The sequence below is a fragment of the Canis lupus genome, chromosome 7 (genome assembly GCF_003254725.2).
Source record: "Canis lupus dingo isolate Sandy chromosome 7, ASM325472v2, whole genome shotgun sequence".
Taxonomy (NCBI): Eukaryota; Metazoa; Chordata; class Mammalia; order Carnivora; family Canidae; genus Canis; species Canis lupus.
Window position 1 is genome coordinate 80289091 of NC_064249.1, and position 26730 is coordinate 80315820.

The following is a 26730-nucleotide window of genomic DNA, read 5'->3' on the forward strand; positions in this document are numbered from 1 at the left end:
CCACCCGGAGAGATGCAGAGGTGGGATAGATTTTCAGTAGACAACAACCAAGTTAAACGGAGCCATTCAGAGCAGAACTTAGCTCCCCCCCAGACCTAAAGCACCCTGGCGAGACCACCCACTTTGCCCTTGCTGTTCCCACAACCTAGAACACTGTTCCCTATATCATCCCGTAACTGGCTCCTTCTCACCATCCAGGCAAAGGACACCTCCTCAAGGAGGCCTTCCCAGACCGCTCTGAGTAAAGTAGTCTCCCCACCACCTCACCCTCTACTATACATAGATAATAAATAAACACTGGGGTAGGAGGAGATTTATTTATCAGTTTAAGTTGTTTCCTACCTTTTGATTTTCTTTACTTAAACTTTTTATTTTTGACGTAATTTGTCAATTCACATGAGTTTTAAGAAATAATCCAGAGGGGCCCCTGGGTGGCTCAGTGGTTGAGTATCTGCCTTCAGCTCAGGGTGTGACCCCAGGGTCCTGGGATCGAGTCCCACATCGGGCTCCTTGCATGGAGCCTGATTCTCCCTCTGCCTGTGTCTCTGCCTCTCTCTGTGTCTCTCATGAATAAAAAAGAAAGAAGAGGAAGGAAGGAAGGAAGGAAGGAAGGAAGGAAGGAAGGAAGAAAGAAAAGAAAAGAAAAGAAGAAAAGAAAAGAAAAGAAAAGAAAAGAAAAGAAAAGAAAAAAAAGAAAATCCAGACATCCGTGTCCACTTTACGCAGTCTTCTCCAATGATAACCTCTTTCAAGATCATAGGACATCAACTGTTATATTGACCCTGATGCAGTTAAGATACAGGACAGTCCCATGCTGGGAGGGTCTGTCACGCTGCCCCTGTGTGCCCACGCCCACCTGCCCCCGCCCCACCCCCTTAGCCACCAGCAACCCCTCCCATATTCCCCATTTTACAATTATGCCACCTCAAAGCTGTTATGGAAATAGAATCATGCAGTATGTAATCTACTGGTATTTGCTTTTTGCAGTCTGGCTCATCCAGACTTTGTTATGCATCCATAGCTCATTCCTGTTGACCGCTGACTAGTCCTCCCTGGGATGGACACGCTGCAGGTTGGTTAACCATCCGCCCACCGAAGGACGTCTGGGTTCTTGCTGGTTACTGACTGCTGTGCACCGAGCTGCGGGGAACGCCTGCATGCGGGTCTCTGTGTAGACCTAAGGGTTGATTTCTCTGGGGCAGATGCTCAAGAGTGCTTGCTGCTGGGTAGTGCAGTTGTTACCTATTTAGTTTTTCAGAAACGACCAGATTGTTTTCCTGAGGGGCTGTACCACTTTACATGCCCACCAGCAATGGCTGAGCGGTCGTTTCCCCATGTCCTCACCAGCATTTGGTATTCTCACTTTTCTCGTTTGAACCAGTCTGGTAGGTGTGTGGGGAGCTCTCTTTGGTGAATCTTGCTGTATGTTTATCACAGTTGTGTCTCTGTGAGCTCTGTTAGGGCCGGGACCTTCTTGGTCTGCCCTCTGTGCATCCCCAGAGGTCAGGGCAGTGCCTGGCAAAGGGAGAAACCCAGTGACTATTTAAGGAATGAAGGCATGGCCTGTGGGGTCTCTGGCCCTTTGAAAGCTGAGAAGGTGGGAAGGCAGAAAGGCCTTCACTCCTGAGCACCTGCCCCGGTGGGATTGCTCAGGGAAGGTGAGGGCCCTCGGTGATGGAGGAGGATGGGAGGAGGGAAGGAGTACTTCCTGCCAGTGCCTGGTGCCTCCAGGCCCTGTTCAGGGCACATACTCTGTGCGGGGCACTTCTCACTCCTCTCTTCCCACTGCATCTGCCTTCCCAGGGTAGAAACCTCCAGAAGATAAATGTGTGTGAATCCCCAAAGCTCTTCCCACCGGGGCTTGAGGCTTTCAGGTTTTGTTTTTCACTTTTATTTTCTCTCCACTGTAATTGCACCAGGGTAAGGGCCAGGCCTTTCCTAGGATTTATGCATGGGCCATAATCAAATTTTGCCCTAAGTTGGAGGGGCCTCCATGCCACGGCATACAAATGGAGCTTTTTATCCAGGTTGAAACGGCTGATTGGGCTGTGAGTCTTGCTCTCTGAAGGGAGGCGATCCTGTTTTCCGTCCTAGTGGCTAACACTGGCCACATATCATTATTAATACATCATCATGCTAAGGGGTCTCAGAAGAGGCTTCTCCCTGCAGGGGATGCATTTTCCTGAGGGTAATAAAACCTGGACGTGATGCATTAGCTAACAATGCAGCAGAAGGTAACACAGAATTTAAATGTCTATCTCTAGAGCTCACAGATCTACACAGAGGAGGTCAGTACATAAGAGAAAAAAAAAAAAGATCAAGATGTGCAAAAGAAAAAAAAACGTCATCAATTAACATGAAGCCAGAAGTAAGGTCAGAAGGCCAGACGTATGCACGAGGGCCCCCATTCCCACGCTGAGAACGGCCGCCAGATCGGTCTCAGGATTGCTAGCGCTGTGCATTTGCTTGGGCTGCCACAGCACAGCACCCTCGCCCGGGCGGCTCGAGCAACACAAACCGCTCTCCTCACAGTTCTGCAGGCTGAGTCTGAGGTCGCAGTGTCTGCGGGTTTGGATTCTCCTGAGGCCTCCCTCCTAGACTTGTCTTCCTGCTGGGTCTCCTCCGCGGGTGTCCGCGGCCCACTCCCTTCTTACAAGGATTCCAGTCATTCCGGACTAGGGCTCGCGCGTACGGCCTCGCTGTAACACTGATCACCCCCGAAAGGCCTCACCCCCAAACACAGACCCAATCCGAGACACTGAGGGTTCAGACTTCAGCACGTGAACGGCGGGAAGAAGGGGGGTGCGGCGGCTCGGCTCATATAGGGGCCGATGGGAAGAAAACGTCCGTCCATTACATGGGCCAGAGGCTTTGTGAAAAGAAAAACTCAGAGCAGAGCTTTTGCCCCGCAGGGCACCGAGTGGCTAGAGGACATGCCCCCCGTGGCCCTTGACCCGCAGGTGTCGTTGGGGGGCACCCCCGTTCCCGCAGCACGCTGAGCAGTGGAGGGCCGAGTGGCCGTCCTTTCTAGGTTTCCCAGCTGCAGGTTAATGGAGCAGAATTAAGGGAAACTGTGCCCTCGAGAAGCTTCCAGAGCTTTGGCTGCGTGATAGGGGCCCACTGCCCAATGAGAGGCCTCACCCCAAGGGCCTTTGGGCTCCCAGGCATGGGATGCTGAAGGGCCTGGCCAGCCGGCCGGGCTGGGACGTGCAGGTGGGGTGAGGAGGGCCGGCCTTCCGGCAGAGGGGGAAGCCCGTGCCGAGATGGGGGTGCCGAGGTCAGTGCGCCCAGCAGCCCGGCCTCCCGGGGCCTCCCTGCCTCCCCAGCCAGGTGTCCACTCCAGGACGGCGCCACTAACCCCACTGTCCTCCGTGTGCGTCCCTGCAGGGCTCTGGCTGAGAACATGGCCAATGGCATCGACGAGCTCATCGGCATCCCCTTCCCCAACCACAGCAGCGAGGTCCTGTGCAGCCTGAACGAGCAGCGGCATGACGGCCTGCTCTGCGACGTGCTGCTGGTGGTGCAGGAGCAGGAGTACCGCACGCACCGCTCCGTGCTGGCGGCCTGCAGCAAGTACTTCAAGAAGCTCTTCACGGCCGGCGCCCTGGCCAGCCAGCCGTACGTCTACGAGATCGACTTCGTGCAGCCCGAGGCCCTGGCCGCCATCCTGGACTTCGCCTACACCTCCACGCTCACCATCACCGCCTCCAATGTCAAGCACATCCTCAACGCCGCCAGGATGCTGGAGATCCAGTGCATCGTGAACGTGTGTCTGGAGATCATGGAGCCCGGTGGCGACGGCGGGGAGGAGGACGACAAGGAGGATGACGACGACGAGGACGAGGACGAGGATGAGGAGGACGAGGAGGAGGAGGAAGAGGAGGAGGAAGATGAGGAGGACGAGGAGGACGACACTGAGGACTTTGCTGATCAAGAAAACCTGACTGACCCCCAGGACATCAACTGCCACCAAAGCCCTTCCAAGACAGACCATCTCACAGAGAAGGCCTACTCGGACACACCCAGGGACTTCCCCGATTCCTTCCAGGCCGGCAGCCCCAGCCACCTGGGCGTGATCCGGGACTTCTCCATTGAGTCTCTACTGAGGGAGAACCTGTACCCCAAGGCCAACATCGCTGACAGGAGACCCTCCCTGTCTCCGTTCGCCCCCGACTTCTTCCCACATCTCTGGCCAGGGGACTTCGGTGCCTTCACCCAGCTGCCCGAGCAGCCCATGGACAGTGGCCCACTGGACCTGGTCATCAAGAACCGGAAGATCAAGGAGGAGGAGAAGGAGGAGCTGCCCCCCCCACCACCACCCCCCTTCCCCAGCGACTTCTTCAAGGACATGTTCCCCGACCTCCCTGGGGGGCCGCTGGGCCCCATCAAGGCCGAGAGTGACTACGGTGCCTATCTCAACTTCCTGAGTGCCACCCACCTAGGGGGCCTCTTCCCGCCCTGGCCCCTGGTGGAGGAGCGCAAGCTGAAGCCCAAGGCATCCCAGCAGTGCCCCATCTGCCACAAAGTCATCATGGGGGCCGGGAAGCTGCCGAGACACATGAGGACCCACACCGGGGAGAAGCCATACATGTGCAACATCTGTGAGGTCCGCTTCACCAGGTGTGTATCTCGGGGGGGCCAGGGGAGGGTCAGGGGCCTGGATGAGGACAGCAGAGTGGGGCAGGGAGCGCTGGGATGGAGACACCCAGTTCAGGGGAGGCCCTCCTGGGTCCTAGGTGATGCATGTCAAGTTTAATCATTAGAAAGCATGCTGGGCACTACCTGGTGCAGACAGTTCCATACTTAGATTAATGAGCCAAAATATCTTCTCAAATATAACATTCGGTGGAAGGCCAAGATACGATCCAGATGAGAGCGGAGATGTTCTAGGGGAGTCAGAAGTGAGGGCCCTCGGCTCCTTGCTTGCATGACCTCCCTCCCCCCCGCCCGCACTGCGGATCCAAGGAGGCCAGTTTGAAGCTCCCCAGTGGAGCACCACCTGTTTATTCTATTCAGAGCATGCTCAGCACGCCAGGGGCTGTCCCAGGTGGACTGTGCACACTGTCACCACAGCCCTGCTCCGGGAGGACAGGGAGGTGCTGGGGCCTTTGTTTACAGATGAGCGATCCACCTCCCACTGGCCAGTCCGCTGTCTGCCGCTCATAAGTGCAGAGAGGATCACGCCAGACCTGGGACGGCAAAATCGGTGACCAGGAGACTACAGAGACCCCTGCAGTGCTCTCGGCCCACTCTTGGATCAGGTCCTTTAGATCTGATCCTCTTTTTATGTTCTCCCCCTTGACTGTCCGTGTTAGGAAGAGGGTGGACTCAGTGCAGTGGTAACATCTGAGATTTGAACTCAGTACATTGCAAACCTTTCATCTTTCACGGACTTGGTGCCCTTTAGCGAGCGTGTGTTATGGGCCTTTCCTGCACTGCAGCCCTCGGGTCCCAGACTGACTGGTGGGACGACGTGGGCTCAGCTTTGTTTCCCTGCTCTGTTTTGCTGGGCCTCATTTTGGGAAAATATGGTCTGTTGGTGCTGTTTGTGGTCACAAGTGTGAGGCCGAGTCTCCCAGCCACTCTGACAGAGGAGAAAGCTCTGGTGAGTGGTGTTGCATCAGGGCTCGGTCATTTCTGTGTAGACAGAGCCTGGTGAACACCTGCCCTGAGACCGTGACCTCCCAGGCCAGGTCCCTTCCCCCACACTGCCACCATCCCTGGCAAAGAACTCAGCTCGAGGAGACCCACACTTGTGCCAGTGGCACTGCCATGACCCCACGTCCTCTTGGAAATTTCTCTCTGAGAATTGCTGCAAACTCATTCTTTTGATTTTCCTCGGTGGGCCCAAGCTTTGGCCTTTGAGGATGGAGTGACACTTTTTTGAGTCAAGCTGAATAGCGAATCAGGGACAGTACTTTTCAGGGGGAGGAGGGAATAAGAGGAGTCTATATTATGAAGTAATGAGACCCACGATCTTAGGTGGCTTCAAAGCTCTATTTGAAGTTTCCAGAGAAGGGTATCAGAGATCTGTTTGGGTGACAGTGGCATTGCTAGAGTAGCTCTGCAGGCTGCCCTGAGGACTGTTCAGAAGGACAGCACTGATGGTTTCAAAGGTGGCCTTGGAGCCACAGCTCTTTCTGCGAGGGGAAACCCCAGACAGAGTCTCCCCCAGATGCTTTGGGCTGACAGCAGAGGGAGAGGCTCCAGGTGCAGGGGGGCCGGGCCCCACACACCCTAGGTGCATACCCTTCTTTACCACAGTGCTGACCTCAGGGCACTCTTCTCCTGTTACTGCCTCATGGCAGCCAGACCCTAGGTCCTGGGCTTTACCTCCCTGGGATATCCCTTCAGTGGCCCTGCCATGCCAGTCCCCCCCCCCCCCCACCAGCACCAGCACCGCCACCGCCTTCCCCTGAATACCTTAGGTGAATACGTTAGCCCCACAGGCCAGGCCAGGACACTGAACAATGTGTGACAGAAGCACCGTGATGATATTAGGGAGATAAATGAGGGCACGAGCCACGTCCGAGTACCACTCACCCATCTCCAGCCTGTGATGCCCAGCCCCGTCCCCCGGGAATGACTTCAAAGACCAGGAACACTATGCACAGGCCAGATCCAGCAAAGCGAGGCCCCAGGCCAGCGAGAGCACCCCTGTCCTTCCAGCGGGGTCCCTGCCCCTCATTTCCCACACCTGTTCTCTTCCCAGATGGCCGCCGACTCAGGGACTCCTCTGCCCTCAGGGGCACCCGGGCCTGCCTGGGGCTTCAGGGGGATGCCCAGCACCCCACCCCGGGTCCCTTCCCTCCAGGGCTTTCCCACCCACAGCCTTCCGTGCAGGCCACCCCAGTCCGTGGGCCCTGCCTTCCCTAGGGAGAGTGCTCAACAGGGTCAGTTACCGCAGACAGACTTCTCCGGACACAGGAAGGTCCCGTGAGCAGGCCTCCTGTGTCGGCCAGGGTGCCGGGTCGCATGGGGGGGCAGCATTCCAGAACCCTCCCTCCCAGCACATTCCTGATGATCACGTAGGGAGTCCTCTGGGCCTGCAGCCTCCAAGCCCTCCCTCCAGATGAGCTCCTGGGCCTTTCCGGCTCCCCCCCAACCCCTCACCCCTCCTCACCCCCCCACCCCCCACCCCGACTGGCCTGAAGCAGCTGCATTCCCGCCCCCATTAGCACCTCCCCTCACCGGGTTCCCACCAGACCCTGACCCTGCTGAAAAAGATCAGAGTTGCTCTTGGCTCCCCCCCTCACCCGCCACTGCTTCCCGAGAGCAGAGGCGCCCCAGAGTGGGGGGAGGCTGGACCTTCTCCTGGCCTCCTCACACAAGGGACTCCGGGGACTTGATCCTGGCACCGTGGGCTGCAGCTGTCCGCCTCCGGCCCTCCTGGTCACATTCTCCAGAGCAGCCAGCCTGTGCTTCCCTCCTGCCCCCTCCCAGAGCCACCCTGCAAGGACTTTCTGTCTCCTGGCCTGACCCCGTTGGGTTTTTCATACCCCACCCCCAGGGGTCGGGTCCCCTTTTAGCCTTTCCACGGGGACCTTCTGGGTGACTGACTTCCTGCACCACCACCCAGAACACCTCCCCACCCTCCCTGCTGCCTCTTGACCCTGAACTCCCAGCCTCCCCTGCAAGGCCATGCCACTCCTGGGGACCTGGCCCCCCGAGGCTCAGAGAGACGGGACCAGCCGCCCTCAACGGCTCTTCTTGGACACTAGTTTCCCTTTCTTTCCTTAAACACAGCTGAGCTTCCGCCCTCGAGTCAGGCCTGTCTCCCCCTCTCCTTGATGCTGACCCCACCTGCCATCACCCCAGGGGAAGTCGGAAAGGCCCACCCTCCTCCTGAGAAGACACATTGTCTTCTGTTGCTCCCTTCTTGCCCCCCACCCATAACCTAGCTTGGGGGGGCTATATTCAGGTCCCAGTACTCTGGAAGGTGAGAGCAAAAGACAGGACGTGGGCAGAGCAATGCCCTTGAATTTGACCTTGAAGATGCAGGGGGTGGAGGGTAGGGAGTGGGAGACATTTCAGGTGGTGCAGTTAGCAAAGGTAAACTGAGAAAGAGGTGCAGAGAGGAGGCGGGGGCGGGACAGGGGTTCACAGCCGGGGAGGAAGGAACACACAAGCTAGCTTGGTGGGACCCTTGGGTGGAGCAAGCACTGGTGTCCAAACACAAAATCTGCACGGAAAGGACGGAGGCAGCAGCTTCATAACATAGCAGGCTGTGCCCTGGAAGAGGGAAGTTCTGGAAGCCCGGCTCAGGCCAGCAGGTGTTCAGAGACACATAGCTGTGGCCGGAGAATGGCCTGCGGGGAGCAGCGTACCCATGCTGGGCGCAGGGACATTACCGTGGGGGTGCGGGCTAGCGAGGAGGGGAGTGACCTTTGTTTCCCCCGCTTCATTGAGCTATAATTTTCACATATCGCATAGAAGTTTAAGGTGTAGAACATCATGATACCACGCTAACGAGGTGGAGCACCGTTCCCACACCCGTTACCGCAGATACTTGACATCTTCGGTGTGCAGGGCGAGAACACACCGGTCTGCTCGCCTGGCCGCTTTCAAGTAATGTGGTATTGTTGCTTACAGTCCCGGGGTCCCCTGAACTTACTCATTTAGTAACTGGAAGGGTCAGCTTGTAAGGGCCTTACAGCCACACCAAGGACGAAGTTAGCATATTACATAGGCGGCCGCCTAGGAGGCGTTTTGTGGGACCAGTGGATCTCCAGTCCCAAATGGAAGTGATGAACAATTCAGCTCCTGAGATTCAAGCTAGGACACTCTCCATCTAAACTCATGCCTCCTCCACACAGCAGGCAGATTCGTGAGGAAGCGGGGGGGGTAGAAGGGCCATAATACACGGAGCCAACTAGCTGGGATGAGATGCAATAGAAACCCATTAGCCCAATGCAAACACTCACAGAGCACTGCTGGTCCAAGTGGCGCAGCCCAGCCCCCCAATTTACAGGTCAGGAAACTGAGGCCCAGGGCACCCAGGGAGTTGGCCCAGTTCTTGGAGTGTGCCCGGCCCCCAGGCCCGGCTCTTGCAATGCACCTGTGCATTATATCCACATGCCCAGGTCATGGCAGGAGTGAGGAGGAGGTGGGGCCTTAGACAGCCCCTTCCTCTCTGTCCTTGCTTTTCTCATCTGGAGAGTTTCAAGGGGTCAAATGAATTCAGCACTTTCAAGGTCCCAGCAAGGGTACTGCTAACAATGCAGGTTACTAGGCCCTTGGCCCCAGACCCTGAATCAGAGCATATTAATATGATCCCGGTAGATGCGATGATCTCTACGGTTTTTTCCCAGGACTGACTTACCATGGGCTTTGCAGTTCTGCTAACCCTGCTCAGTGCCCCTGCCAAAGACCCTAAGGTCTCCACTAGGGACAGCAGGCTCCTGCCCAGGGCCGAGCTCCTCCCACGGCATGCCCCCAGTCTTCTGGCACCAGACGCCCCCAAAGGCTGCCTGCAAATGCCCTGTTTTGATCGTTCTGGTCTGCACTTTCTGAGACAGCCCTCATAGGTCACAAGCGGGGGATCCCTGGCTTGAATATCTACCTTTCTCAACCTCGGAATAGCTTACAAATGAACCACGCCCCGGACTGCTCCGCAGGCCCCGTTGTCCCTGGTGGCTTGGATACCTCTGGGAAAGCTGCTGGACTGCTCTGAGCCTCGACTCTTCCTCTAAGTGAGGAAATGATTCTAAGGATGTGGAATCTAACTCATCTGAACCCAGATTCTCTCGTCAAGTCCTGGAAACAGGAACTGATGTCTGGCCTTAGGTTCTGTTCTGCACAGAGAGGTTAGGCACCTTGCCTAAGGTCACCCAGCACGTTAGAGGTGGATGTGCAGCTACAACAGGGGCTCCTGGACCCCCAGTGGCGGCCCCAGCCCTACACCATAACTTGCCTCTCAATAACAACCTTTCTAGGGTCATTGAAGCAGTGTATTCATCTGCCCATAGCAGGTGCTCAATAAAACGAAGTGATAGTCACCTTCTCAGTACTTCTTACATACCTCAGTTAAGTGCTGTCAAAATGTGACTGATTTTGGATTGCTCTGGTGGAAAGCTTGGGAGGAGTCCTGGCGTGCATACCTGTAAGAGCTGAAGCTTTACCTGTTTGCATTGTCCATTAGTTGATGGTGGCCCTCAATGGCAACACTACTAATTGTGTGCAATAGTGACTTTGAAAAAATATCCGCCTTATCAGGTCATGAGAGGATTGAATGAGGTGATATACTTAATGCCCCGCCGATGCCTCCGCACCGAACCCTCCGCCAGGCCCTGGGGAGGACGCAAGTCCCACAGCCAGCAAGTGCCCCAGCTGACCGCTTAGCACCAGCATTTCCCTGAGAGCCTCGGAGGATGTGTGGGGTCCCAAGACCTCTCCCTCATGACTCAGCAGCACTGCTCTTGAGATATAAATGGCACTACGCACCCCCTCCTACAGTGGGTCGGAACAAGGCCCGAGTTCTAGTGTCAGCTCTGCCTTGACTCCTCTGGGTGACCTTGGCCTGTTCCCCTCCCGGGACCCCAGTGTGCCCACCAGCAAAGGTGGTGCTTAGAGGGATGTGTGGTCGACATGTCAGGAATGAGGTTCTCTGCCTTCCCCCACCTGCACCCCGCCCCCCGGGTCAGGGTCTCTGGGAGTGAGTAGGGCCCAGCGTGCTGTTTCATCAGGCCCTTCTCATGCCTGCTCAAGGTTGGGACCTGCCTGCCCAGATGCTCTCCAAGGCCGCCTCCCCATTCAAACCCGCCATCACCGGAATGGAATGGGGGTTGTAGATACCACAAGGGCTGCATGCTGGCTGGGGAAGGGAGCATGGGGTGTCACAGCAGGGCGCTGCGCAGCTTGGGTGCAGCTGGGGGGCTGTGGGAGGAGGGACAGGGAGTGTGGACCAGAGGAAGGGGGCCTGGTGTAGGGGGAGCACTCACTGGCTTCAGACAGCAGCATTCACTTCCTCCTCCCTGCCCGTCCCGCTTCCCACCCCACCTCCATCTCCCAGGTGCCCTTGTGCTTTCCTGGGAGCCGAGGTGGAAGGGGTGGATCTGTCCTCCGTGGTCCCCCTCCAGTGTACAGGAGAATGTCCTTTTCCCTCCCGCCCCTGCGCTGGGGAGCCATCCAGGAACCAGAGCTCGTGAGACCTCTAGCGGCCGGAGACGCCAGGAGAGCAGGACCTGCTCCTCGGCAGGGCCCGGGGTTATGTGGGGAGCACGGTTTAAATCTGGCCATTTTAGGGCGGATGCCTGGGCTCCTCATCCGCTCTGACCTCAAATCCCAGCTGAAAATGACAGGCAGATGCTCCACCTGCGGGGAGGAGGTGGGAGACGAGGCACGGAGCTTGCTGGCCTGCCAGGCGGGTTGGAGAAGGCTGCAGAGGGAGCCTAGAGAGGAGGGCTGCCGCCCTGTGACTCCACCTCAGCGGCCTGGAGGGCTCCCCTACCCGGCGTGCATAGCGCTCAGTCTTTAGGAAGGCAACGCTGTGATGTCAGTTTTCCTTTCAGGATCACCAGGAGGTGTGTTGAAGCTAGTTTGACGGGAACCCTGCTTCTCTGCATCAGCCCAGGACAATAGGAGCGGATGTCTAATGCTAAATTCAGCTCTGTGCAGAGAGGCTAAGTCACTTGCCCGTGGTCATTCAGCACGTTCCTGGTGGCTCTGCCGCTGGAGCAGAGGCCCTGACAGCCCCATGGGAGCCCCACCTTTACACCGTACCTTCCCTCTGAATAATAGCACTTAAATCCTGAAAAGCTTTGCCCTAGATTAGGCTACATTCTTGTCGCACCTGGCTCTTTTATAAGGCCCTGAAATTCTCTGCAGACAAAGAGAAGAGCCCACGGCTCAGGATGAGAAACCACAGCGCAGGAGACTTGAGGGAGGTGTGCCCGGCTTCCGTAGGCTCCCGGATTATTGCTGAGGACAGACAGATCTCAACAGCCCAGGGGCCAGGATGGGTCGGGCCGGCTGGCGGTGGGGGAATGCAGGGCCAGCGGGCAGGAAGACTGTTGCCGGGAAGCAATGGGCATGAAATTTTTAAGGTGCCAGCCAGTGTCAGCAGGTGTCACAGCACGCAGGGACCAAGGACAGGCTGCTGGCCTGGGGAGGAGGGTCCCCAGCAGGCCCGTTTTCCAGTCTGAGACAGGCCTCCCATAGAGGGGAGCTTACGATTGTGGAGGGCAGGAGGCCCTTCAGGACACTGCCCTCTATTCAGGGTGAATGGCCTGTTTGGAGTGAGGCGGGGGGGGGGGGGGGGGGGGGGGTGCAAGTCAGTCCTGGCCTGGCTCCCGTTCCTGCAGCAGGACGCCGCGGCCGAGGTGAGCCGCAGCAGGTTCCAGGGTGGTAGGTGGGGAGGAGGCAGAGGGCAGCCCCTAGCCTCGGGTGGGCGCTGACGGCGGGCTGTGCGTTGCAGGCAGGACAAGCTGAAGATCCACATGCGGAAGCACACGGGGGAGCGGCCCTACCTGTGCATCCACTGCAACGCCAAGTTCGTGCACAACTACGACCTCAAGAACCACATGCGCATCCACACGGGCGTGCGGCCCTACCAGTGCGAGTTCTGCTACAAGAGCTTCACGCGCTCCGACCACCTGCACCGCCACATCAAGCGCCAGAGCTGCCGCATGGCCCGGCCCCGCCGCGGCCGCAAGCCCGCCGCCTGGAGGGCCGCCAGCCTGCTCTTCGGGCCCCCGGGCCCCACGCCCGAGAAGGCGGCCTTCGTGGTGCCCCCGGCGCTGGGCGAGGTGGGCGGCCTGGGCGGGGCGGCCGTGTGTCTCCCGGGCCCCAGCCCCGCCAAGCACTTCCTGGCGGCGCCCAAGGGCGCGCTGAGCCTGCAGGAGCTCGAGCGCCAGTTCGAGGAGACGCAGATGAAGCTGTTCGGGCGCGCGCAGCTGGAGGCCGAGAGGAACGCGGGCGGCCTGCTGGCCTTCGCCCTGGCCGAGGACGTGGCGGCCGCGCGGCCCTACTTCCCGCTGCCCGACCCGTGGGCCGCGGGCCTGGCCGGCCTCCCCGGGCTCGCCGGCCTCAGCCACGTGGCCTCCATGTCGGAGGCCGACAACTAGCGGCCCGGGCGCCGGCGGCCTGGCCCCTGGCCCGTCAGGCCCCCACCCGCACCCGCGGCGGGCCCTGAACTTCCTCTTTGGAATCACACAGGAAGCGTGGGAAGTATGATTCGCAGGCCTCCCGCAGCCTCCCGCTCCCCTCCCTGCCGGCCGGGCGGCGTCTGGCAGGGACACCTCCTCCCCGAGGGCCTCCCCGGGCTGGCTCTCTGCTGTCACGCAGAAACTCGCAGGGGAGGGCCGGTGCCACCAGGAGGCCACAGCCCAGGTGCCCCGGAGCTCTGTGGAGCTGCAGGGGGAAGGGGCTAGAGGGAGGAAGGGGCCCTGGGAGCAGGGGCGAGGCGTGCGCCCTCGCAGCCCGGTGCGGTGGCGGTGGCACAGTCCCTACTGATCCTGCTCTGCTGGGTCACTTTTCCAGCCATCCCAGCGTCCTCATGGGAAATGCCCTGTTGGCGGAGAGGCCTCCTTCTGGAGTCCCACCCGCCTGTCTCTCCGCCCCCCGTCCCGTGACCTCAGACAGGCCGGTCCCCCACCCCACTAGGAAGGGAGGCTGCTAATTCTGTCCCCCCTCAAACCCACCCACACGCGTATACACCTCAACACGCCAGTCGCTCCACGAAGAGTTCCTGAGAAGGTAGGAGCTTTGAGCTCCCGGAGGCCTGGGGAAGGCGTCTGTCTCGCTGCATGTGGGTTTGTCACATCCACCTCTCTGCTAGCACGGGGGAGCGACGTCGTCACCAGAGGAGACGGGAGTGACACAGAAGAGCCCAGGGGTGGCTCTCCCAGATGGCTTTGGGGCAGTCTGGATCCCCCCACCTCTGCGGGCAGGCGGGCCCCTGGGGATGGCACCCCCCCAGGGCTGTACAGCTGGGGCTCCCGGGGCTCCTGGGGCCAGCACAGAAGGGAATGGGCACCACCTCGGAACACCTGCTGACCCACCCCCTCCACCCTGATTCCTGGAAACAGACAAAACACCTGGTTCTTCAGGGTTTATGTTTGTTGTGGGTCCCTCAGGGCTTTGGGATTGCTGGGATTGCCTCCTTTGCTGTGTTTGAGCACCCTCAACCCCTCCCTCATCCCTCAGGGAGGGAGCTGGGCCGCTTGGTTTCCCTGGGGGGTGGGGGGGCGGAGCCCTGGCTGGGGTGGGTGTGAGGGCGCCTTGAGCTAGGGCCGCCCCACTCGCCCTGGTGCCTGAGCCTGTGGCTGGCTCTGAGGACCATGGAGGCTTCCCTGGCCCAGCGCCTTCCTGTTCTCTCCACTTCCCTGCGCCTCCCTCCCTTCCCTTGCTGAGGTGGCCTTCCCGTCTCAGCAGCCCAGTGTCCCCAACCAGGCCCAGGCTCCCCAGTCCAGGAGCTGTGGGCACAAGAGACTTGGGCTCTTCCTATCGCCTTGGCTTCTCTCTGAGCGCACACACACACACACACACACACACACACACACACAAACAAAAAGGCCAGAGAAGACCACAGACTCTGTCCCCCTCCCAGCTCCCCAGGGGAGAACCCTGGCTCCGCTGCCCGCCAGATGCCATTGCATCCAGAGGGAATTGCTTCTGACCCTCTTGTCTTCAGACGCCACCTTTCTGGGCAGCCGCCTCTTGGATGCCCGCCTCCGTCTCTGACACCTGCTCCTGGGACCCATCCGCCAACATGCCCACGTTCCCCCCATCGGCCAAGGGATTGGGGCTGACCCACACTTTTAAGAGAAAATGAGGAAAAATGAACACATTGGAATCCAGTGGTGTTGGGGCTTTTGTTTTTATTTTGTAAAGGTAATGACTTCTTATAAACTCAGTTTTTCAGATGACTGGTTAGTTCTTTTTGCTTTCACTTGGCTGGTTGTACATTGTAAAGTATCCAAAGATCGTGAGTACTGTATGATGGAGAAGAACTCTACACAAATGGGTTGTGGGGGGTGGGGTGGCTGTGTTTGGTTTTGGTTCTTTTCCTTTGTTTCTCTTTTTTTTCCATTTTTTCTCTTTTTTTCCTTCCTTCCCCCCACCCCCAGCCTTTTTTTTTTCCCTTTGGCGTTTCAATTTCCCTGTCGTCTGTCTGTGGGAAAACTTTGGAATTTTTCCTATTTATAACTTTTTTTTTTTTTTAATGTGGTTGCTTTCTGTACAATGACACAACAGAGTTTGCCTTAGTGATTCAAAGGACAATCCTCCATAACTTTGGTCGCACGCGGCACCCCGCCGAGAAAAACTCTCAGCTAATTTTCTGGCCTATTTATTAAACAGTATTAATTGACTCGATGAAATTATTGAGAGTTGCACTTCTGTGAGAGGTGACCAGCAACAAGTCAGTGGCTACGTGTTCCCTGCAAAACAAAAAACAAAAAAAGACCACAAACCTTTGACCCTTTATTTAGTCACCAGTAGGGCAGTGATGTGAGGAAGAGAAAGCTTTGCTTATTGCGTTTCCTGGTTCAGGGTGACGTCCTCGTCCTAAAGCTCACGTCAGGTGTCAGTGGTGGTTCTGTGGTGGGGAGGCCCAAACTTAATTCCTGTTTCCCACCTTCCAGACATGCAAGAGGCACTGTTTGATCAGAAGTTTCGGGGCATCTGTGAGCCCGAGTGCAAAGTGTATGTGTGTGCATGCAGGTCTGTGGTGTGTGAACAGGGAGAGGTCACGGGGTGGGTGACCGTTGCAACACTGCCGGGCCTACGAGTTCCCCACCGTGGCATCCACAGCGGCCTCCCGCTCGTCCTGTTGCACCTGCCTTCCTTGCCACCTTCCTCTGGTTTCCTGGCAGGGGAGCTGGACCTCTCCTGCCTTTTCACCCGAGCCACTTCCCCAGCCAGAGAACTCTAGATCCTGAAAGACGTAAGGCTTGCCACGAATGAGTGCACTCAACTCAGAAGCCAGAGCGCAGACTCTTGGAGTAAAATCGTTCTTTGTGCTGTGTTTTCTGGATTACCCAGGGTACCCCAGAGCCCCTTTTCTGTGTGCAATCCCCTTTCTTGCCATGGCAATATTTCTGATAAGCCACATGCAGCATTTCTTCGTACAGAGGAACAAACCAATGGGGAGGTCTCCAGACTCCTCCGTGCTGTGCGTCCTCGGGCTCATCACTCGCCTACTCTGGTCCCCACTTTCCTTACCTCTAATAACAACAGGGAGTATGTACACCAGAGCAGCTCCAAGTTTCCTACCCAAACGCCCTTCAGCAGTTGTGGGGGGGAGTTGGGGGGGAGCCAGTCAATTGGGGAATGGGAACTGAACTCTAAAAAGAATTGCCTGAAGCAACCTTCGCATAGTGTAAAATTCCGCAGTTGCAGGTTTTTGCTTTGAGATTCATGCATCTATGTTCTATCACATAATACATATGCCTCTGTCTTAATATAAAAATAATCATCTGATCTACTTGCCAGTTCCATAACTTGTCTTATCCCCAGAATCTTCTAGTAAAGGCAGAATGTTCCCTGGCTACCCTGTAGCTTTGAGAGGCCCAAGCTCACAGCTGAGGGCTTAGGGGTTCACATGGCCCAGAGCAGGAAATACAAGGCCAGGTCATGATGTCACTCAGCTCCGAGTCCTCGGCTCCCTGGGTCCTCATCTGGGGGTCGGTGTCCACTAAAGGCTGGAGGCAAACATAGGGAGAGGGTAGGTCCAATATGGCCCTGAGCCCGGGGGGCTCCTAAACTCAGGTGAGTGAAATAAAGTCTGCTAGTCCCGGCTGGGTAGGTATGCTCCGTGGAGTCCTGCAGGGGCTCAGGGCCCACTCCCTCAGACCCAAGGTTGGAGAACGAGGCCACTGAGGACCGAGAACCATGTGCATCCTAACCTGGGGAGGAAGGCCTGAGAGAAACGTTAGATCCTTGGAACTTTTTTTTTTTAAGATTTTATTTATTTATTCATGAGAGACACAGAGAGAGAGGCAGAGACACAGGCAGAGGGAGAAGCAGGCTCCATGCAGGGAGCCCGATGTGGGACTCGATCCCGGGACTCCAGGATCACGCCCTGGGCCAATGGTGACGCTAAACCGCTGAGCCACCCAGGCTGCCCCCCCCCTCCCCCGCTTGGAACTTTTTTTTAATATTTTTTATTTTATTTTATTTTTTTTGAAGATTTTATTTATTTATTCATGAGAGACACAGAGAGAGAGAGAAGCAGAGACACAGGCAGAGGCAGAAGCAGGCTCCATGCAGGAAGCCTGACATGGGACTCGATCCCGGGTCTCCAGGATCACGCCCTGGGCCAAAGGCAGGCGCTAAACCGCTGAGCCACCCAGGGATCCCCCAGGGAGAGGGAGGATTTTACCAAAAGTCTGGCCAATTCCGAGCAGTAGGAGAGAGACTCTAGGAATAGCCAGGTGTCTGAGCCCAGGAAAGTAAGTAACTTCTAGCATCTACCATCGTCTGCAAGAGGAACGAGGCCCCTTGGGAGGCCATGAGCTCCCAGTCACTGGAGGGGTTCAACGCGGCCTTTCTAGAATGCCGAGAGGAGAGTCCCGTATAGGAGGAGGTCTGTCCTGTGGGTCCTTTCCACCTGATTAAAAGGGCGAATATATATCCTCTTGTGGCTGTGGAAGAAGGACTGTGCTGGGGAAGGGGGTGACAAGGGAGATGAGCTGGCGCAAGTTCACAAAACCTGGCTTGGTGGCCCAGGGCTGCGTGCCCTGCCCTCACGACCCCCACTTCCGGTGACTGACAGTGACATGGGCCAGATAAGCCAGGACTCTGCATGGTAAAGGCCCTGATTCTGAGACCCTGATCCTGTGACAGAACAGAAGGGACCCCACGGGAGTTAAGACTCCCCCCCCCCCAGGCCTTCATGTGCCCCAGGGCCCGCTCGTCCACAGAACCAGGGGCTCTGCTCACAGGGCCCCAGCACCCGGCCACAGCTGGCAGCCTCTCCCCAGACCCCAGTCCTCCCGTCCTGGACCTCGGCAGCTCCTCACCCCGTGGGTCTTCTGAGCCTGCTGCCAGTGGACACGCAGGAGCTTCCAGAAGCGGGCACAGCCCTGTGCTCCCCTCACGGGCACCTGACCTTCCGAAAGCCAGTGAGCACCTCATGAGGGAAAGCAGAAGACCAGACCCCGAGGCCACGTGGAGGGGGGTTTGGGGGGGATCAGCCAACAGGAGGGGAAATGCCACCTGCACACATAGGGTCGGAGGCCCCTCTGGGGACCTGGGACAAATTCTGGAACCAAAGATGTTCACATCCAGTGGCCTACTTGCCAACACCCGCACCCACCGCCTGGCGCAGTGTCACCCTCTCCCCGTCTCCTGGTGCCCCTCCTGCCCCAGCTGCCCTGCAGGATGCGGCCCCTGTCCCGTGTTCTGTCCCCTCTTCACACAGAGGGGAGCCACCAAGGCGAACGTGACTCACTGGCTCCCTCTCCCGGCCTCCGCAGCCCCTGCACCTCGTTCCGATCCCTGTGGAAAGAAAGGCCCTGAACAAAGCTCCACAGGGCCTCCACCCAGGCGGACAGCCTGGAAATCATGCCAGTGGGCACCTGCCTGTCTGTCTGGACTCCCCTCTCTCCTCCTCCACGGGGGGGCCCGGGCATTGGGGTGTGCATAGGCGTGGAGGGGTGCGGGCGTGGGCGTGCAGGAGTGGGGGGGGTGCATGGGCGTGGGGGGGCATGGTCGTTGGGTGGCGAGGTGGTGGGGTGCGGGTGTGGGGGTGTGCACGGGTGTCGGGGGGTGGGTGGGGGCGCAGGTGTGTGTGTGTAAACGGGCATCTGGGGGGCTGTGAGTGTGGGGGGTGCAGGATTGGGGGTGCGGGCGTGGGCACAAGCGTGGCAGTGCGGGTGTGGGGGGGTGCGTGGAGGAGCGGGTGTGGGGGTGTGAACGGGCGCTTGGGCACGGGGTGGGGTGGGCGTGGGGGGTGCAGGAGTGTAGGGCAGGAGTGGGGGGTGCTTGGGTGTGGGGGATGCGGGCGTGAGGGTGCCAGCATGGGGGGGGGCAGGCAGCAAGCCAATAGCCTCTTTCACTCCTTTCTGCTGGGAAGCGCTGCTGAGAACTGAGTCAAACCTGCATTTCCAGCAATTGGTGGGGGTTGGCCTCCCGGAGCCTTAGCTCATTGCTCGCCCCCCTTACCACCCCGGGCAGGGGCTGTGGTGACCCCGAGGAGCGGAGCCCAAGTGGCCTAACCCAGACACTATGGACCCAGAAATGACAAATAAGGACAAAACATCTCAGAGCTGGACCATCCTGGAAAGCCTGGACACAGACCTTGATCCGCAGCCAGACACGTGCACTCACACACACACTCGCATGCTTGCACGGAGTCATCAGACACTACACAGGCTGACGTCATCCCTCCCGTAACGATGGGAGACCGGGCAGCGCATGGACGAGACCCAGCCAAGCCGCTGTCCCCAAAGCCTCCCTTTATAGCGTCCTCTCCAGCGTTACCCTGTGAGCCCTCTAGGTAACCGTGACCCTTGACCTGACGACAAATGCAAAAGCATAACAAGGAGGTTTCGGGAATGAGGACAGAAGATAGGGCGCATCAGACCCGATCCCACGCTCCTCTACAAATTAAGACACTCAGCACAAACCCTCTGAGTCCTGTGAAGGGTTTGTTTTCTCAGAGGACTCTCGCATCCCTGGGTCAGCTAGGTTTGAACCTCACGAGGCACATCTTGTCCCTATTTGTATCGCCGAGATTCTTAGTCAAACACCAGAACCCATTGCTCGGCGCAGGGGCAGCGCAACACCCCCTCACCCCCCGCGCCGCCCCCGCGCCCGCTTTGATGGAAATGGCTTTTTACTTTGCCATTTCAGCGTCATCCCTGTAGGAAGGGCACTGTGCTGCCCACAGTGCATTTCCCTTTCATGATGACCCCGGTGACCCAGCCCTTAGGAAGGGGTGGGGACTGCGAGCCGCTGGGGGCGGGTGGGGGCATCGCAGCAAGAAAGGGGGCACAATGTGCAGGGTCAGGGTCACCGGGCTCCACCCCTCTCTCCCTCCCCCACAGGGACCTGCGAGGGTTCCCAGCCTCCCAGCCTGGGCCCTGGGGGTGCTGGGCGCCCCCCTTCGAGTTCCTGCCTTCCTCACCGGCTGGCTCAGCGCAGCAGGGAGGAGGTGTGACCTGTACTGGGGCTTGAGGGGGCTCGCACAACACCCTCAGGCGGGACACTAGGTGCTCAGTCAACATCGGCTCCCCTCTTACCTCTCTGTTCCCTCAGTAACGTCTAAAATAATCATGGTTATCTACTTTATTTACCTTTTTCCTTTTGTTTTGCTTCTCTTCCTCCAACAGGAAAGTTAAGAGGGAAGGGGAGGGGGAGGGAGGGGGAGAGGGAGGGAGGGGTCAGCACACGTCACTTATCCCAGTGATTATCTGAGGCCGGGGCTCAGGGGCTCAGCGGTCACCAGCTCCCACAGGGAAGCTGGGAGAAGCACCGACAAGGACAGCCTCTTAAATCAGAAGGCGGAGCTGGCCATTTCCCGGGCTGCCGGCGTGGAAAGCTATTCCAGGAGAGCATCCGGCTGCACAACTCTGATGCTGCGTGGCTGGGCCCCTGTCCAGACGCTGCCCACTGACAGCCCACCTCGCTCGGGCCCCCGCCCCCACCGGGCACAACGGGGACCACCCTGGGGCCGGAGGCGACAGAGGACGCCAGCACGTCCCACGCACCAGGAAGAGAGTCATGATTTCAGAGCCAGAGCCTAGAAATGGGGCTTGAGGAGGTGAGAAGGGTTGTCAGGACAGTCCTTTGGCCTGGCGAGCAGGTGTTCAGGGGCCCCCGTGGGTCCAGAATCTAAGGAGCCTGCGCCCCTTCTAGGCGGAGCATGCTCAGAGCACCTGGGACCCTCCACTCACAGCCTGAATGGCCGCAAGCCTGCTTCCAGGCCCGAGTGCACCTCTCCCCAGAACTTTCTTTCTGTCTTTCTTTTTTTAAAGATTCTATTATTTGAGAGAGAGAGAATGAGGGAGAGAGCACAAGCAGTAGGGAGAGGGACAAGCAGGTTCCCAGTGAGCCCCATGCAGGGACTCGATCCCAGGACCCTGGGATCATGACCTGAGCCGAAGGCAGGTGCCTGACCACTGAGCCACCCGGGCACCCCTCCCCAGGACTCAGTGAGGGCCGGGTGCTGCCGGAGTCCCTCCAGGGGTGGTTGTTTGCTGGGGAGGATGGACAGAATTAACCCCTCCAGACTGGGGCGTTCACAAAAGAGACCTCTCAGCCTTTGGGGTGGAGCAGCCAGTGGCGGTGGCGGTGGAAGGGGGGACGCAGCTGTGGGTGGGTGGACCCACTCCCCCTACCAGAACCTCTGGGATCCTGAGAATCGAGTGAATCCAGCTTTCTAGGTCTTTCCGAAGGGATGCTCACCCAGATAGAAGACTAGAGCCCAGTTTATGTTACAATCTGTTAGCTCAATTTCTACGTTTAGACCTGTGACACGGGAACCTCTACTCATGTCCTCCCCAAGCCCTGCGACTACAGGGGAAAGAGCCAGGTAAAGCCACGGTGCCCCTAGGTTTACAAGGGAAGGGCACGGCTGTGGTGCCCTGCGGGGCTGCTGTCTTGCACCGCGACTTCCCCTGAAGTCACCTGCCTCTCAGGGGGCCAGCGAGAAGGGGCTCCCTTCCCCGACCCCGCGACCTAAGAGACTCCTGTGCATTGACTGGGCACATTCAGATAGAGGAAAAGTCTCATTTTCAGCTACGTGAACAGGCCAGCCCAAACCAACAGCAACACGTCCATCCGTCCCTCTCCCGTGGCTACACCCCTGCAAACTACCCTCCACTCCTCCAGCGGCAGGGGGACGGGAACAGCGGCTCTTGGGACCAGAGTGTCACAGACCGGGTGGCTTATCAACCTCTCGGGCCCGGAGCTTGGAGGTCGAGGGTCAGGGCGCCCACACGGTAGGGTTCTGTGGAAAGCCCTCCTCCGCGCCGCGGCCTTGCAGGACAGAGAGCACAGAGGAAGCAAGCTTCCTTGCGACTCTGCTAACAGCACTAGCCCTAGCCCAGGGCCCCATCCCCATGACCCTATCTCGTCCCACTCGCCTCCCAAAGGCTGCACCTCCTCATGGCGTCCCGTGGGGGTGGGGTTTCAAAATCCCACGGGGGCTCCCCCAGTAGCCCCCGGCAGCCCCCCAGGAGGCTGCCACTCCGTGAACGTCACCTCGTCTGAGCACCGCTGTGTCCAGGTGCGAAGTCCCAGGCAGGAGCATCCACTGCGCCAAGGCCGCGGGGCCGGTGTCCTGCTCTAGCTGCTGAGACACGGGAAGGGGGGTCCTGGCCCTCTGAGATCCGCTCGTCTGCTCACCCGCATATTGGAGCTGTGTCCCTCCCAAACGGAGAGTGCCTGGACACTGGTGCACCAAGGCGACAGAGGTCAGGTGCATTCAGTGGGCGTGGCCGAGGACAAGGTCGCCTTGTCATTCCTCTCAGCTGTTCATATGAAAAAGCAGCGCCCTCGTGGCTTCTGATGCTAACAGCAGAGTCCCACGACTCGTTTGGATTTTTCTGTTTCAAAGGCCCTTGTCTATGATTTTGGGATTTTTGAGAATTTCCTGGACAGTTTCCCATTTTCAATCCCTCGTTACCGCTGCAAAGGAAGGCCCGATGGGTTTACCAGAACTTAGGAGGCGGCTTTCCGAGCCTTTCCGGGCCACTGGTTCTCTGTGCGACCTTGAGAAAACTTACCTCGACTCCCTAAATCTCTATTTGATCATCTGGGAAGCGAGGGGGTGGGTGACAGGAGGCCCGGGATGTCTTTGTGCGGTCACAGGGCGCGAGCTCACGCTTCCGCGGCACAGAGCACTTGCAAGGGGCCTCATTTCCCAACCAAAGGCCGCCCTCGTCTCTTTCCAGGACTAACGTTGCCCAACACGCGGGATGTGCGTCAACCAAGGCTGTGTGGTGGAATATTGTTGAGGCTGACACGAATCCAGATCCAGAACAACCCACCCACGACGCCATCCTATAGGAAGCACACAAGGCAGCAGCTGGGATTGCTTCCCTTTTTGTCTTTCCAGTGCGAATGCGCTCACTGAACATTGTGTTCTCATGCACACATGTGCACGCCCACACGCAGGCCGGTACACGCATACCCGCTGGCCTGTGTTGCCATCAATGTGCTTAGGGTCACATATGGAACTATCTCTGCAAAAAGCTTTATTTTTCACGGGTTTTGCCTTCATCGCAGACACAGGACGAGTTCTTGGGCTTGCTTTCTGTTCCCAGCCTTTCGCTTTATTCTCTATGCTGTAGAGCGACCTGCCCACAGACGTGCCAGCGAACATCTGCCTACAGAAGAGGATCTGGCCAGGCCTGTCGAGACACCAGACCATTGGTTCTCTCTGGGGTGATCATCTTCTCTCCCCTCCATCCCACTGCCCTCTGTGGAGGGACATGAAAGAGGGGGAGTGGAGGTGGGGGTAGAAGGTGATGAAGTGAACACTTGCGGGACCAACCACGAGTAGGTATGTGTATCTGCTTCTCAAGTGTGGTCTGAAGATAAATTCAATCTCCATGACCCCAGTCCATGCTGCATGCTTGGGGTACCCTGTCTACATGCATGTGACCCAGTCGCAGAGTTTCCCCACCGGAACAGAGCTCCTTGAGAATCTTTGCAATTCTTCCCGAACTGACACAGGGCCTGGCCCCCAAGAAGGTCTTAACAGACACAGCATTGATGAAGAATGCCGCCTTGTACTTACACTTTCCCATCGGCAAATTGCTGTTCTGTGTAAATTCATTGGATTGATGAGCTCACAGTTGTCTCCACTCATCAGGCTCGGAGGCTGAGGCACAGACAAATTGAAGATGTAGTCCTGGCCAGAGGTGGGGGAGCAGGTGAGGAGTATTCCCCGCCGGCTCGAGCTTGTCCGGAAACTGCCTGGAGGACGGGGGCTCCTCTCTGCCTTCGGTAGACCGGAGCTCAGCTTCTCAAACAGCCTGGTTAGTTGGTCCCGAAAAATTTTCAGAAATCATTCTAGAACCTTCGCCTTGGTCTCTCCACCATACCAGTATCTCCTTTCTATGCCAATTTTTCTCCTGATGACAGCTCTTCTTGCTGCCCCAGGAGACCATGCTGCTGGCAGACCCAGACCCAGATCATCAAATGCCAACACCAAGCCAGCGGGGAGATCCCTCTCTGCCCTGGTCAGCAGGCGGTCCACCCTGCTTCCCTCAAGTCCTGTCTTATCCCCCTCACCACCTAGCCCAGGATGCTAATGAGGGTGGAAGGGAGGTGTAGCCAGGGAAGCGGGCTGCACACTTGCAGTGCTATTTCACTCAGGCAGGTCCAGCGATTCGTCACTGTCCCCTCCTGTCCCTCCCTAGCTCTCCTTGGACTTCCCTTGGCATGTGCCCCCGACCCTCTCCAACCCTCTAGGAGGGATAATGATGGTGGTCATAGCTGCTAGCGCATTCCTCTGTTCCCCACACTCCCATCACCATCTGCTACTCCCCCTCACCCTCACGTAGATGCCTTCCAGAGGCTTCCATGGTAAAATATATTGTCAAACCGCACTAGCCTTCCACTCCGCCAGGAGCTAGCCATTGGCAAGGACCTTGTCCCCAGGACCAGATAGCCAGTCTAGCCTTAGCTTTGGTGTCTGGGTCTCCTGCCCCATGCCACATTTTCAGAGGGCCGCACTGGGGCCTGTTTGCTGATGCATCTCTCCCCCAAAGATCAGGAGTCCACTGGGTAGGGTCAGTGAATAAAATAAAGGATACCCAATTACATTTGAATTCCAGATAAACTGCAATAATCTTTTAGTTTAAGTGTGCACTTGAGATATGCTGATAGCAGAAAACTTGTTATCTAAAATTCAAATTCAACTAGGTATCTTGTATTTTCACTTGCTAAATCTGGTAAGCGTCAAGATGGTCAAGGGGATGTGCTCACTTGGAGCATCTCCTGGGTACATGGGACCCCACCTAAAGAGCCCTGAACCCACTTCTAGGGCCTCTGCAGTTTCCTTTCCTGTATGTCTGGTTCCCCTTTGTGTGTTCACGCCTAGGCCTCAGGAGCAGCCTGGAGGCACCAGTTCTGGGCTGGGGATGGAACCTGGACAACAGGCTGGGCGTCCACACATGATCTGGAAGTCAGTCCCTTGTGGGGAGGCAGGAGCCCAGGGTGGGGCAAAGGAGGGGCAGACCACAGGCCAGGGGCCACCCGCAGCAGGCCATGGGCCTCCTCCCCACCGCAGCCCCCTCCTGGGAGCGGAGCTGTGCAGTGTGTCCCTGTTACACTCCCCAGCTGCAGTCACATGCACACGGGACCGTGGGGTCCCCTGAGTGGGGCCCCCTGGAAAGCAGCCTGTTTGCTGGCCAGGTTGAGGCAGGGCCGCGGTGATGGGCTCCCTGGGGCTCTGCTATCAAGACACTGCTGGGGGGCAGCCCGGGTGGCCCAGCGGTTTAGCACCTGCCTGCAGCCCAGGGTGTGACCCTGGGTCCTGGGATCGAGTCCCACGTCGTGCTCCCTGCATGGAGCCTGCTTCTCCCTCCTCCTGTGTCTCTGCCTCTCTCTCTCTCTCTGTGTTTCTATGAATAAATAAATAAAATCTTTAAAAAGAAAAAAAAAGACACTGCTGGCTTGATGGGTCAAGAGCGGATCCAGACCTGGTGGCTCGTGGTCCTTACCTTGGCGGCCCCGGCCACAGCCCTGAGCTTCAGTTTCTCCCGAGATGAAACCAGGGGGGCTCCCGGCTCTTGGGTGGTCGTGAAAACTACGTGTGATTCGGCAAAACCGGGGAGCCAGCGAAGGATCGGTGGTTGCCAGGGGCTGGGGCGGCAGATGGCTCGGGCCGGGGCAGCGAGGCCCGCGGGAGGGCGCAGCGGGTGTCCGAGGGCGCGGGCGGGAAAGGGCAGGTGCGGCCCGGGGGCGGGGGGGGGGGGGGGGGGGGGGGGGGGGGGGGCACCGGCCTCTGCCCTTCTGCTCGATTCTGCTGTGAACCCAGAACCGCCCCGAACACTAGGAGAGCAAGGAGCGCGCCTGTCTCCAGGCAGGAAGCGCTCGGGGCCCGGCACCGGGAGGGCTGGCCTCAGCCACGCAGGTGTCCCAGGTGAGCCCCGGGACTTGTCCCCAGGAGGGGGGGGGCTCCCCGGTCGGTCCCGGGCCCAGGGGCGGAGGCCAGAGCGGGCCGGGCTCCCAGGCGGGGCGCCCCGGGAGGCTCGGATTGGGGGACGACCGCGCTGGGCCCCCGCCGCCCGCGTCCTCGGCGGCTCCGCGCGGGGCCCAGGTGGGCGGGGGCGGGGCGGGGCGGGGCGCGCGGCGAGGGAGAGGATGGGGCCCGCGGGCGGCCCGCAGCGACCCCGTGTGGTCGCCGCGCGCAGCTGCACCGCGCGGGGAACAAAGCGCCGACCGGGGACGGGGCCCGGCTGCTGGGGGCGGGGCCCTGCGTGGTGGGGGCGGGGGCCCGGCTGCTGGGGGCGGGGCCCTGTGTGCTGGGGGCGGGGGCCCGGCTGCTGGGGGCGGGGCCCTGCGTGGTGGGGGCGGGGGCCCGGCTGCTGGGGGCGGGGCCCTGTGTGCTGGGGGCGGGGGCCCGGCTGCTGGGGGCGGGGCCCTGTGTGCTGGGGGCGGGGGCCCGGCTGCTGGGGGCGGGGCCCTGTGTGCTGGGGGCGGGGGCCCGGCTGCTGGGGGCGGGGCCCTGCGTGGTGGGGGCGGGGGCCCGGCTGCTGGGGGCGGGGCCCTGTGTGCTGGGGGCGGGGGCCCGGCTGCTGGGGGCGGGGCCCTGTGTGCTGGGGGCGGGCC

The 26730-nt window shown here is 58.8% G+C and overlaps 1 protein-coding gene and 1 long non-coding RNA gene across 12 annotated transcripts in view; one reads left to right on the plus strand and one right to left on the minus strand.

Annotated features, from left to right (window-relative positions):
- Window positions 1–15320, plus strand: part of ZBTB7C (zinc finger and BTB domain containing 7C) — a 334719-nt gene extending 319399 nt beyond the window's left edge. For all 11 annotated transcript variants that reach the window (XM_049111937.1, XM_025429649.3, XM_049111939.1 and 8 more), the window contains 2 exons: window positions 3388–4620; window positions 12416–15320. In XM_049111937.1, the coding sequence (XP_048967894.1) occupies window positions 3404–4620; window positions 12416–13064 (1866 nt within the window). In that variant the 5' untranslated portion in view covers window positions 3388–3403 and the 3' untranslated portion in view covers window positions 13065–15320. The remainder of the gene's footprint in view (window positions 1–3387; window positions 4621–12415) is intronic.
- A 4984-nt stretch (window positions 15321–20304) lies between these two features.
- On the minus strand, window positions 20305–25894 carry LOC112648141 (uncharacterized). Its single transcript, XR_003128796.3, has 4 exons — window positions 25620–25894; window positions 25402–25520; window positions 23690–23927; window positions 20305–23300 (listed from the first exon to the last, which is right to left on the minus strand). It is a non-coding gene; the product is annotated as an uncharacterized LOC112648141 (long non-coding RNA).
- Between the last annotated feature and the right edge of the window lie 836 nt (window positions 25895–26730).